This window comes from Peromyscus californicus, unplaced genomic scaffold (assembly GCF_007827085.1).
Source record: "Peromyscus californicus insignis strain IS unplaced genomic scaffold, ASM782708v3 Scaffold_19__1_contigs__length_69161282, whole genome shotgun sequence".
In the NCBI taxonomy this organism is placed as follows: Eukaryota; Metazoa; Chordata; class Mammalia; order Rodentia; family Cricetidae; genus Peromyscus; species Peromyscus californicus.
Genome location: NW_026294491.1, coordinates 24852660 through 24866400, shown reverse-complemented (window position 1 = coordinate 24866400; position 13741 = coordinate 24852660). Strand labels below are relative to the sequence as shown.

The 13741-nt window shown below is 48.1% G+C and overlaps 1 protein-coding gene across 5 annotated transcripts in view; it reads right to left on the bottom strand.

Annotated features, from left to right (window-relative positions):
- Positions 1-13741, bottom strand: part of LOC128114694 (core histone macro-H2A.2) — a 51161-nt gene that overhangs the window by 18266 nt on the left and 19154 nt on the right. For all 5 annotated transcript variants that reach the window (XM_052744879.1, XM_052744880.1, XM_052744878.1 and 2 more), the window contains exons 2-4: positions 9757-9990; positions 5439-5545; positions 3784-3981 (exon numbers count right to left, since the gene is read on the bottom strand). In XM_052744879.1, coding sequence (XP_052600839.1) covers positions 3784-3981; positions 5439-5545; positions 9757-9928 — 477 coding nt within the window. In that variant the 5' untranslated portion in view covers positions 9929-9990. The remainder of the gene's footprint in view (positions 1-3783; positions 3982-5438; positions 5546-9756; positions 9991-13741) is intronic.

The window sequence follows — 13741 nt, the reverse complement described above, 5'->3', positions numbered from 1 at the left end:
AAGAAGGGCAGAGTTGCCAGTGAGATGAAGAGGGAGCAAGACATATAACAGGACAGGTAAATGCCACTAGTCATACAGCAACATGTAGATAGATAAAAATGGTTACTTTAAGTTGTAAGAGCTAGTTAGTAACAAGCCTAAGCTATTGGCCAGGCATTTATAATTAATAATAAGTCTTTGTGTGGTTATTTGGGAGCTGACTGGTGGGACAGACTATTCCACCAACAAAAGGGCACCACAATATGGGGAGGTGATGCAGCTCAGTTTGTAGAGTGCCTGCCTCACAGGTAGGAAGCCTGGGGTTCAATTCCCAGCACTCAATAAACAAGGCGTGATAGTATCCAAGTACTCAGGAGGTGGATAGAACAGGATCAGAAGTTCAAAGTCATCCTCAGCTATATAGACAAGTGAGGCCAACCTGGGCTACGTAAGATACTGTTAAACAAACAAAAAGAAAAACAAAACAGATAAAACAAAAACAACAAAAACCTCACAGAGTCATAATGATTATTACAGGAGCTCACAGGTCCCTATAGTCTTCATCCAAATCTGGACATTGAGATGTTATTTTTGGCTACTTGTGTTAATCTTTTTACGCCTGCAGTTCATGATAAGCATCTAAGAAAGTGATTCTCAACCTGTGGGTCGTGACCCATTTGGGTCAAAGGGTAGATATCCTGCATATCAGATATTTACATTATGATTTATAACAATGGCAAAATTACAGTTATGGAGGGGACAGTGAAATAATTTTATGGCTGGGGGGTCACCACAACATGAGGAACTGTACTAAAGGGTGGCAGCGTTAGGAAGGTTGAAAACCACTGAATTCTAAGCCACGTGGTGGGGTCATGCTGGGCTTCCAACCTCCCCAGGATTGTCCTGGGGCCATGTGGCAGTGGCATGAACTCTTGGACGATCTTTTGTTATCATGGAGATCTGTAGAGTGAAAATCTTACAAGCTCCGAAGCAATGCTCCTATTGTTCAACAGAACTACGCTGGATGGAGACACTTGGTATCTCTGCTGCTCAGGGCTGCTGAGCACAGGAAACGTGGCTAGTGCATTTGAGGGGCCAAACGTTTTATTTGGAGTTATTGTTGTTGTGGTGGTGTTTTTTGTTTGTTTGTTTGTTTGTTTGCAATACTTGGAAGAAAACCCAGGGCCTCTTGCAAGTTGGGCTCATGCTTCACTACTAAGCTATATCCCCAGTTTAATTTTAATTCAAGTTGCAATAGCCTCGTGTGACTGGTGCTTGCTGTATTAGGCTGCACATGAAAATACTTGTCCACAAGTGGCAGCATTGTGGAGCTAAGTCACTGAGCTTAGCAAAGCTGCACAAGTCACCTGGAATCTATTGACCAAATTCAGGGCACCGTCTGTGAGACCCTGAAGGTGGCTTAAACACCCAACCTGAACTTTTCAGAGTGGATAAACGACACCCCAGGTTGATGTTGCTCCTGACTTTGGTTGGGACAGTGTTATGGTTCAGCCCTTAAATGTCCTCTGAAGGTCTTGTGTTGAAGGTTTGATCGGCAGCCTGTGGCACCATTGGGAAGTGGTGGAAACTTCAGGAGGTGGGGCATAGTGGAAGGAAGTCAGGTCATCCAATGGGTGCCCTTAAAGCAGATACTGGGGCCCTGGTTTCTCCTTTTTTTTTTTTTTCTACTTCCTAGCTGCTATGCAGCAAGCAATTCTGTTCTTCCATACACACTGCCAAGATGTTATGTCTTGATCTAGGTCCAGAGCAACAAGGCCAAGTGAATATGAACTTGATACCTATGAAACCATGAGCCATAATGGACCTCTCTTCCCCAGAAGTTGAATATTTCAACTATTTTGTTACAGCAATAAAAGCAGACTAATGCAGGCAGTAGGAGGGATCTGAGGGAGCTGGGCGGTGGTGGCACACGCCTTTAATCCCAGCACTCAGGAGGCAGAGGCAGGTGGGTCTCTGTGAGTTGGAGGCTAGCCTGGTCTACAAAGTGAGTTCCAGGACAGCTAGGGCTGTTACACATAGAAACCCTGTCTCGAAAAAACACACACACACACACACACACACACACACACACACACACACACACACACACACACACACGAGGTCTTTGAGGGCTGAGAGTGTGGCTCAGCAGGGGAGTACTTGCCCAACTCTGCTTAAAAAAAAAGGATCTGGCTGGGCGGTGGTGGCGCAGCCGGGCGGTGGGTGATGCACGCCTTTAAACCCGGCACTCGGGAGGCAGAGCCAGGCGATTCTCTGTGAGTTCGAGGCCAGCCTGGTCTACAGTGTGAGATCCAGAAAAGGCGCAAAGCTACACAGAGAAACCCTGTCTCGAAAAAAAAAAAAAAAAAAAAGGATCTGAAAATCACTGTTCTTTGAGTCTGGAAACATGAAGATTTGAACTCTAGAACCCAAGGTTCTTTAAAATGTATTATTCTATTATTTTAGGGGTTTAAGTGTTTGCCTACATATGTGTATGTGTACTGTGTACAATGCCTGATGCATTCGGAGGTCAGAAGAGGGCATGGGATCTCCTGAAACTGGAGTTACAGAGGGTTGTCAGCTACCATATGGATGATGGGAATTGAACCTGGGTCCTCTGGGAGCGCAGCCAGTGTTCTTAACCACTGACCCATCCCTCCAGCTCCACCTCAAAGGTTCTTTATTTTTCTGCATACATATCCTCTCGGTCCCTTTTTAACCTCTGGACTGAGACTTACTATATAGCTCAGGCTGGCCTCAAATTTTAATTCTCCTGCCCCAGCTTCCCAATACCAGGATTAGAAGTCTATGCTGCCACACCCAGTGACACCATGTTGTCACTTCATCCCAGTGCAAAGATGTAGTGCCTCTTGTTCTCTGCAAACACCGACTTCCCTCTCACTGCAAGAGCATCTCAGCCTGTTTGGGCTGCTAGGACAAATAACACAGATGTGTTGTGGCTTGTAAACACAGAAATGTAGTCCTCTTCCTTCTAGAGGGCCTGGAAGAGCCAGACGAAGGTTTTCTAGAAGATTCTGTGTTGGTAAGGGCTCACTTCCTCACAGGTGACATTGTGTTACTGGGTCCCCAAGTGATGGAATGAGAAGCTGTTTCAGGCCCCACTAGAAGGGTTTTGTGATGGTTGGGACTGTCACCTTGACAGGGACACGGGACTCTGCATGTCTACCAGAGATTATTTTGATTTCATTAGTACTGCCCATGGTGGGCAGCACCATTCCCTGGCAAGGATCCTGGACAGCATTACATGGAGAAAGGGACCTGAGTATTCATTTATGGTCTGTTTCCTATCTGTGGATGTGGACCAGTGGCTTCCAACTCCTGCCACTTTTTTTTTTTTTTTTTGGTTTTTCAAGACAGAGTTTCTCTGTGTAGCCCTGACTATCCTGGAACTCCCTCTGTACACCAGGCTGGCCTCGAACTCAGAGATCTGCCTGCCTCTGCCTCCCGAGTGCTGGGATTAAAGGCGGGTGACACCATGCCCAGCTCCAAACTCCTGTCACCTCGACTCTTTCCCCAACCTCATATGGATTATACCTTGAACAGTCAGCCAAAACAAACTCCTTCTTCCTAAAGCTGCTTTCGTCGGGATAATTTATCCCAGCAGTGGGCAAGAAAACTAAGACGGACACTAATCTTGCACGTGAAGGACGTGTCCCCACGACATCACCCCTGCTCAAAGCCTCTACCTCCTAATCTCATCCCTTGGGGGGTCAGATTTCCATGGAGAAGCAGCGTGTCTATGGTGGTGGTGATACCTGGCTCCTGAAATGCTCCAGGACTCACCTTCTTGGACGTCCGTGGCTTGGTGGCCTTGGATTTCTTACCCCCCTTCTTGCCTGAGGCGGCCTTCCTTCCTCTTTTCTCTGGGGGTGGGGAGAGGATCGTTTCTGACTTCCCTTTGGTCCCTCGCTTTTTGGCCAGCAGTTCGGGGTGAATTCTCGGCAGGACACCCCCACTGGCGATGGTCACTCCTTTCAGCAGCTGAGAGAGAAATGTGAAGAGCTGGTCAGGTCTGTGCTGGCTAACCCAGGTCTCAGCACTGGCCAGACAAGGCTGGAGTCTGGCTTCCCCTTAGCTAATGGAACTGCTAACATGCAGTCACTAGCTCTTCCGTCCTACGCTGGCAAAGCGTTTCTCAGGGGGTATCGGCTGGTCTGCGGTCTTGCGCAGAAGGCAAAACAAGGCAAAAATCCAAGGGTCAGAGAAGTGGAGACTGGGACGATGCCCAGGGCTCTGGAATTTCAGATGACAACAGAGAGTAGAGGGCTTCACGGGTGGGAAGCTCAGCTGGTCAAACCTGGATCAAACGTTACCACGAGGAGGAGATCCAGCGGCTTGCACACTCAAACCTGTGTCCCATTAGGAACGTATGTTTGACCATGCATCTCCCAATGGGTACATTTTGAATAATTAACCCATGACCATATATTCTGCATCTTTTAGACCAGGGGGTGGTCTGAACCCACAGCTTATCCATGATCCACTAGCCATCCATATGTGACCAGAGCAGCATCGACCACTTGAGAGTCTAGAAACACATGCAGGTATTACAGCACTATTGGCTCTGACGACAAGAGCTTGTGGATTTTTTTTTTTTTTTTTTTTTTTTTTGGTTTTTCGAGACAGATTTTCTCTGTGTAGCTTTGCGCCTTTCCTGGAACTCGCTTTGGAGACCAGGCTGGCCTCGAACTCACAGAGATCCACCTGGCTCTGCCTCCTGAGTGCTGGGATTAAAGGCGTGCGCCACCACCGCCCGGCGAGCTTGTGGATTTTTATTCGCATGCCTTTGTTCCTCATTTTTCCAGCGATCAATTTTTATGACTTTTTTTTTTTTTCCTTTTTGGAAAACGGTCACTCGGTGATGGGTTGGCAACTTTGAAGATTCTTCAGTTTGAGTAGAGTGAGCTCAGAACAGAAATAGAAATCAAAATTCTCAGACTATTTACCCACCAGCTTGCCTATGGTTGGGGAGGAAGGCGTTCACTTGACCGTGGTGTCAGTCAGTTCTAATACATAAACAAGGAATCTCCTACTTAGAGCCCAGGAAATCACCCACAGGGTTTGAGTCAAGAAATTACCAGTAGTACGTGCATGCGATGACTTGTGTTTAGTGCTGAGACAAGGTCTTGAGGCATGGCAGAGTCTGTTCAAGAGGGGGTTTCATCTTGACTTTGAATGCAGAGCTATCAAGATTTGTTCTTCTCTACCTCGTACTGGTATGTGCGTGTGTGCGTGTGCGTGTGTGCGTGTGTGTGCGCGTGTGTGTGCGTGCGGCGTGTGTGTGTGTGTGTGTGTGTGTGTGTGTGTGTGTAGGTGGGACTGGGAACTACCACAGGAATGACGGATGCCTGGCTGCGTCCACCCAGGAGCATGCCTGGCAAATCGCTCTCCCCCCTGCCCCCCTCCCCCCCACAGCTGAGCCTAGGGTGCAGACCTACCTGGTTGAGCTCCTCATCATTGGCAACGGCCAGCAGGATGTGTCTGGGGGCTATCCGGGCCTTCTTATTGTCCCTTGCGGCATTCCCAGCCAACTCGAGGATTTCCGCTGAAATTACAAGGAGAGCTTAATAGACAATCAACTTATATTATTGTTGGTGTGTGCGCGCGCGCGTGCGTGTGTGCATTTGCACACAGGTGGAGGTCAGAGAATAACTCTGTGGAGTTGGCTCGCTCCTTCCACCTTTATGAGGGTTCTGGGAATCAGACTCAGGATGTCAGACTTGTGTAGCATGTGTCTTTACCTGCTGAGCCAGCCTGCCCCCCCCCAAAATTGGTGGTTTTTGCTTGCGGGCTGTATCCATAGTTATCTAGAGGTATATGCAGCCTAAAGGCTCCAGGCTGGATATATCTGGTATCTTATACCATTTATTTCTCTGTCATTTCTTATTTCTCTTAAATTTGTATGCTTTGTGTCTTTAAGTGTTTTGCCCGTGTGTATGTGTGTGCACCATGGAGGTGCCTGGAGACTGCAGAGTTCTGAAGGGGGTTTTGGATTCCCTGGAACTGGAGCTAGAGACAGCTGTGAGCCACCACGTGGGTGCTGGGAATCAAACCTAGGTCCTCTGCAAAGAGCAGCCAGTGTTCTTAACCACTGGGCCATCTCTAGCAACTTTTTATTTCTTTAAAAATTTGTTGGTGTGGGGGGGGGGCAAGTGTGCCACAGCGCACACGTGGAGGTCAGAGGACAACTCTGTGGGGTCGGTTGTAAAGATGGGGATTTAACTCAGGTTGCCAGTGGGCAAGGCCAGTGCCTTTACCCATAAGCCATCTCACTGGCCCTCTTACTTCATTTCTTTTTCTGGATTTTTTTGTTTTGTTTTGTTTTGTTTTTTGTTTGTCTGAGTCAAGGTTTCACTATGTAGCCTGGCTGTCCTGGAACTCACTCTGTAGCCCAGGCTGGCCCTGAACTCACAGAGATCCGCCTGCCTCTGCCTTCCGGGTGCTGGGATTAAAGGCGTGCGCCATCATGCCTGACTTTCTGTCTCATCTGCTACTTTTCTTTCTTCTTCACTTTTATTGCTATAGTGTTATGGTTTTTGTAAAGATTTGCTTTATTTTTAATTAAAAATTTATTTTACTTTCTCTTCAGTTGTGGAACGATGATTCGTTTGTTTTAAAAAGTGTGACCGAGGGGCTGGTGAGATGGCTCAGTGGTTAAGAGCCCTGGCTGCTTTTCCAGAGGACCCGGGTTCAGTTCCCAGAATCCCTGTCAGGTGCGGTGGCTCACAATCTCCTGTTACTCCAGAACCTAGCACCCTCTTCTGGCCTCCATGTGGGATACATTCAAATGTGGGAGACACTCATATGTGGGATACACTCAAATGTGGGATACACTCAAATGTGGGAGACACTCAAATGTGGGAGACACTCACATAGACACATACATAAATAAAAGTAAAAACCAAATCTTTTTTTTTTTAAAAAGTGTGAATACGTTTGGTGTGCCTGTTTACAAATCCCAGCACGTGGGTGGCTGAAGGAAAAGGAGGCCAAGTTCCTGGCCAGCCTAGCCTACACAGTGGGACTCAGACAAACTAATAAGAAAATGAAAAACTAAAGGAGTGAGTTTTAATGAGAAAGTATTTACTAGAAAGCTGGAGGTGGTGGGCCAACATATTTCACTGAGGAGGGAAGCGGAGGGTGCGTGTGTTTGCACCAACGTCCGTAGACAAGTCTGTGTTTTGAAGGATTCCGCTGGTACAGCGGCATAAATACCCAGGCCTGAAATGAACAGGGGATTCGGCACGTGTCCTCACAATCAACTTCACTTCAAACAGAAGAGCCCATAAAGTTGCCATCATCCAAAAAAAAAAATCGACGGCAATAGTTGAAATCTGGCCTAGGTATACCATATGAGCCAGGCAGACGTGATTAACAAAAACAGAATAAAACAAACATCGGAGTTAAATATTTACACGGAATTTCCAGAATGGAAGGCACTAATGAACTGCAAATTCTTCTCATGCCTTTCCTGGAATACTCCGCAATGGCTAGCAAGTTCACTAAGAGTTCACTGACACAGTGACCATAGTCTGTGTGTGTGTGTGTGTGTGTGTGTGTGTGTGTGTGTGTGTGTGTGTGTGTGTGTTTGCGTTTGCGCATGGTGCGCATGTGCACGCCTGTGTGGAGGCAGACGTTGACATCAGGGGTCATCTTCTATTTTGTTTTTACACCGTACTTTTTGAGAGTTTCTCACTTAAATGAGACCTTGCTCTTTGGGCTAGGCTGGCTCACCAGTGAGCCTTGGGGCTCTGCCTCCCTCCCTCCCTCCCTCCCAGTGTTGGGGTTACAAGCCGTGCACGGCTTCTGCATGGGTGTTGGGATGCTAACTCAGGTCCTCACGCCCACATAGCAAACACTCTATTGACTAAGCTGTCTCCTCAGACCCATGGCCTCTTTTGCTGAATTAAAGGTTGGGCCGCTGTAGTCTAACAAGTACGAACACACCTGTAGGGACAGATATTTTGAAATTAATGCTGTATTAGAGGATCTGGTATGTGCCTTCAGGCTGATGCTCAGCTTTCCCTGCTCTTAAAAATTATATGTAGCTCTGGCTGGCCTGGCCCTCACTATGTAGACCAGGCTAGCCCCAAACTCATAGAAATCCGTCTGCCTCTGCCTCTTGAACACATAGAGTGCTGAGGTTAGAGTTTCTAGGAGGCGGCTTTTCTTCAACTGGGCAGAATCCTCATGGCACTTAACCTTGGTGTGTGTGTGGGGGGCGGGGGAGTGACAAACTGTGACACTGTTAGAGGGACTAATCCCACTTAGTTATCTACACTTTTGTATGTTTGACTTGCATAGATTTCCTTTGTTTGCTTTCGAGACAAGGTTTCTCTGGGTAGCCCTGGCTATCCTGGGACTGCTCTGTAGACCAGGGTCTAACTCAGAGATCCGACTGCTTCTGCCTCCCAAGCGCTGGGATTAAAGGCGTGCATCACCATACCCGGCTACATATGTATTTCTTTCTTTCTTTCTTTCTTTTTTTTTTTTTTGGTTTTTCGAGACAGGGTTTCTCTGTGTAGCTTTGCGCATTTCCTGGAACTCACTTGGTAGCCCAGGCTGGCCTCGAACTCACAGAGAATCGCCTGGCTCTGCCTCCCGAGTGCTGGGATTAAAGGCGTGCGCCACCACCGCCCGGCTGTATTTCTTAAAAAGCACCCGCACCATTGTTAAGTTTTGTTTCGGTTTACTACACGAGGACTGAATGTCAAGTGGAATTAAGTAAGAAGTGCACCGAACATCTCACCAATGGGTGGAACGGCACACACCTATGATCCCAGCACTGAAGAGGCTGAGGCAGGAGGATTGAACAGAGTGTGAAGCCAGCTTGGTGAAACGGTGAGTTCCAAGGCCAGCCTGGGCAATAGAGACCCTGGTTCAAAACCAAAGCCTCTCTTCTTGGGGCTGGGGACATGGGGCTCAGTAGGTACCGTGCTCTCCAAACAAACGTGATGATCTGAGATTGTGTGTGTGTGTGTGTGTGTGTGTGTGTGTGTGTATGTGTGTGCGCGTGTGCAGGGCCAAGGGTCAATCTCAGGTGTCGTTCTTCAAGGACTATCCACCTCATTCTTGAGACAGGTTCTCCTACTGGGACCTGGAACTTACTGACTGGCGAGGCTGTCGAGCCAGCAAGCCCCAAGGGTAGACCTGTTTACACTTCTCCAGTGCCAGGATTTCAAGTGTGTGGCACCGTGCCCAGTTCTTACATGAGTGCTGGGGATCAAACGCAGGTTCTCATGAATGTACGGCTAGCATTTACCAACTGAACCATTCCCCCCGGACCCTTCTCCTTTAAACATACCCAAACAAATCAAACAAACAAAAACAAACACACAAACAAAACAAAACAAAACAAAATAAAACCCCTGTAACTCCCTCCGCCCCAGGGATTCAAGGAGCAATCTGTTTCAGAGTGAGGAGCCCTCTCTCCCTTTCCCAGAATCCTCTCTGCACTTGCTCTCTGGGAGCTTAGCTAGTCATATACAGCGTTTGCTAAGGTAAGTCGCCCCTTTGCTTGGCCGGCGCAGAAGGGTAGCTTAAATGTGGGCTCTCTGTCCTATGTGGACCAACTTTCCAAAGCCCTTTCCCAAAGCCTCTAGAAGCCGACCTTGGCCAAGCTGGCCAGGAAAAGCCCTGTCACCACCTGCTATATCTTTGAGCCAGGTACTGGGTGATCCATAGCATCTTCCTCACTTGTGAAGAACCCCCCAGGGTTGGGACCTGGGTGAGAGGTCCCCTACATGCTAGAATTACCTGCCAGGTATTCAATGACCGCAGCCATGTAGACGGGTGCGCCGACACTGATCCGGTACTTGAATGTCCCTTTTTTCAGGTAACGCATCAACCGACCTACTGGAAAGATGACGCCGGCCCTGGCTGACCGGGACAGCTTGGACATTTTCTTCTTCCCGCTCCGGCCTGACATCTTGCCTCAGTTTCCCTCTCAGCTTGCTGACACGGTGGCCTCCTCCTGGCACTTAGACAATACTAGAGAGGAAAGAAGGCAGGGATTGAGGCTGGCTGGAAACACCAGGGGCACACTAGTGTGGCTGTAGGACATACTGTGACATGTCTGGCTGCCCCGAGGAGGCAGCTGAACCCTAGCTGCCGGCACAAGCAGCTGAAGGCATGAGCTGGGCAGGGCCTCTGAAAGGCATCCGCAGCCCCCACACCAACACCCCTCCCCTCGGGGCAGCCCTGAGCAGCAGAGGCCAAATGAAGCTGTCACTAGAGAGGGAAGTTATGCTCCCGTGCCCAGCTGTGCAGTGATGGCCTAGATGCCATTTCCTCGTCCCCAGAACCTGTGGATGTTGCTCTGTGTGGAAAAGGGATTTTGCAGACATGATTCAATTTTTTTTAAATACCGATATTCATATACTCAAGATTAGCTGTGAATTCTCATTCTGTTACCTCCTCTTTGTAAACACTGAGATGACAGGTGAGCGTCGCCACACCTGGCTCCATAGTTAGCTTGTTTTTTTTTTTTTTTTTTGGTTTTTCGAGACAGGGTTTCTCTGTGTAGTTTTGTGCCTGTCCTGGATCTTGCTCTGTAGACCAGGCTGGCCTCGAACTCACAGAGATCCGCCTGGCTCTGCCTCTCGAGTGCTGGGATTAAGAGCGTGTGCCACCACCGCCTGACAACACAGTCTTTTTAAGGCTAAAAATAATTGTTAAAGGGATGGGTTGATCTTGAGCTGTCAGGTAAGGGAATATTGTGACCCTCGCAAAAAAAAAAAAAATCAAATACTATTTATAACTGTTTTAGTTAGGGTTTCAACTGCTGTGAAGAGACACCATGACCACAGCAACTTTTATAAAGGAAAACATTTAATTTGGGTAGCTTATAGTTTCAAAGGTTTAGTTCGTTATTATCATGGCGGGAAACATGGTGGCATGCAGGCAGACATGGTGCTGGAGAAGGAGCTGAGAGTTCTACATCTTGATTCAAAGGCAACAAGAAAAGAACTGTGACCCTGGGCCTGGCTTGAGCATAAGAGACCTCAAAGCCCACCGCCACAGTGACACACTTCCTCCAACAAGGTCACACATACTCCAACAAGACCACACCTCCTAATAGACCACTTCTCTCTAGGGGGGCTGTTTTCTATCAAACCATCACAATAACTTGTATGTCTACATTATAATATGTATAACTATATATATAATTATGGAGTAATATAACTGAGAATAAGTGAACAACACAGGGCAAACAGGAGCAGAGTGAAGCCACAGACATTTCTAGGAAATGAGTCACAACTACTCCAGGGTGTCAGCATTCTCTTGTTGACAGAAATGAGAAAGTCAAAACTAACTGGAGTTGATTCTGTCCACTGAGACAATGGCTCATCTTTCCACGACTGTCTTAGCTGCAGCCCACACACAATGAGAAAAGCCAGAGAAGGCTCAGGGTTGATGGGGACAGTACTAAGTGAGTGCCCGGCTGCTGGGAGACATGCAACTAAGGTTATTGAACCTGGCATGGGCCAGTTTTTAAAAAATTTACGTGTGTGTGTGTGTGTGTGTGTGTGTGTGTGTGTGTGTGTGTGTGTGTACGTACGTATGTGTGTTTGATAGTATCTATGTATGTATGTATGTATGTATGTATATGTATGCACGTCTGTATGTACGGGTGTGTTTGTGTGTGTATGTATGTGTGCTGGATAATTTTATGTTAACTTGACAAGCTAGAATCACCTGAGAAGAGAAAACCCCAACTGAGAAAATGCCTCCATAAGATAGAGCTGTAGAGCCGAGTGGTGGTGGCGCACGCCTTTAATCCCAGCCCTTAGGAGGCAGAGCCAGGCGGATCTCTGTGAGTTCGAGGCCAGCCTGGTCTACAGAGCGAGATCCAGGACGGGCAGCAAAACTGTACAGAGAAACCCTGTCTCGAAAAACAAACAAACAAACAAACAAACAAACAAGGTGTTGGTATTCCTCAGTGGAATGTAAGCACCAACGGCCCCAGTACATCATCTCTGAAGGTAGGACACAGGAATAAGATGATGTTGAGTGTTGAAAATGTCCATGATTTCTGGGTTCGTGCCCTCCGAAGCTGCTGACCTCCCACTTATCTTGTGAGTGTGCTCTGTCCCTGAGGAGGCCAGAACTGCAGACTGGCAGTAAGAACATCAAACAGGTTGAGGAAGAGGGGTCAGGAGGCAGGAAATGCAGGGAACAGCAGCTGTCCCTGCACTGTCGTAGGAGCTAGGGGACTCACGGCGATGGTCAACGACCCTGCCATCTCACTGGGCACGTGTCAGGTCAGCGGGTAGTGCTCAAAAGCCCGTGGCTGAGAGGAAAGAGCCCGGAAGGGGAGCAGGGGGCTTTGTGCATCCCTATACCATGGGCTCCTTCTTTTGTACAGCAGCGCAGGCAGCTCAGGAGCCTTCTGCTCTTTCTCTCACACCTTCTCATTTTTCTAAAACACACCTTCAAATGGTTTGGGTCAAGAAGCTTAACCTCTGGATGGAGCCAGTTCTTAAGAGTCCAGAGAGGCTGATGGTGGAGGTGCACACCTGTAACGCCGGCTCTCTGGAGTGCAAGCAGAAGGATTAGGAATTTATGCCCACCTTCATTCGTGTGTGTGTGTGTGTGTGTGTGTGTGTGTGTGTGTGTATTCCATATAATATGGAGTTCAAAGCTGGCCTGGGCTACATGAGACCATGTCTCAAAAAAAACAAAAAGCAAAAAACCTCAACACACAAACAAACCACTAAACAAAACTGTACCCCTCCAATCAGTTCAGGGTCAGTTCAGGTTTACAAAGATGCACAGTGAACCCGCTAAGCCAATTACACGCTTTTCTAGTCACTGTTACATGAGCCCCCCTATCCCGCCCCTAGGGGTTAGTAAGTGTGGTTGCCAAGGAAACCACCTGAAAGGCCCACCACAGGGTAAACATGTCCTGTGGATATGCTGTGTGCCAAATGGACAGGAGCACCTCCCAAACACACTTGCACCAGATACACACACACACACACACACACACACACACACACACACACACACACATCTACCTTTCTAATTAACACCAGTATAGTTAGGTTTGTGGGATAATGCTACCTAGAGACTCCCGAGGATGAGACAAGTCAGACCCTGCCCTAAAATTAGAAATTAGGATCCATAAGAGCAGCAAGTGACTTTAGGGATGCTTGAAATACTCAGGAAGACCAATTAGCTGGGTAAGGAAAACCAAGGTGAGATGCCCCAGGGAAACTGGTTGTAGATTTTTTTAAAGGCTCCTAAATGCAAGACTTCCTTCAGCAGCTCCAGGCTTCCTGTTAGTGATAGCTTGGCACAGAGCTGGGGAAGCAGGGCCAGGTGAGGTCTGTCTGTGAGATGACCACCTCACAGGCTTTCCTTTGCACCAGAAGGTTCTTGGTGCTGGGGAAAATACCTCCTCAGACAGGCCTGCTGTCTTCAAACAGGCAGGTGCCTACCTGCAGGGTCCCTGGAATGTGCCAGGGCTGAGACACCCTGTCCATTACTAGAACCCACAGGTGAAGTGAGGAGGGCTGCCGGGAGCTGGCAGGGTCCCAAGTCCACCGGGAAAGGAAGCCTCTCACCTCCCGACCACTGGAGAGCCCCTGCACCCCAGACCACCCCTCCCTAGGCTTACCTGTGCCTTGCTTATAGTCAGCAGAGATCACCCTAACTTCCTCCTTCACCGGGTTTCCTCACTCCACTCTTGTCTTGGAAGAGGGAGGAGTTTAAGGTTTGAGTTTTGTATTCACAGCTT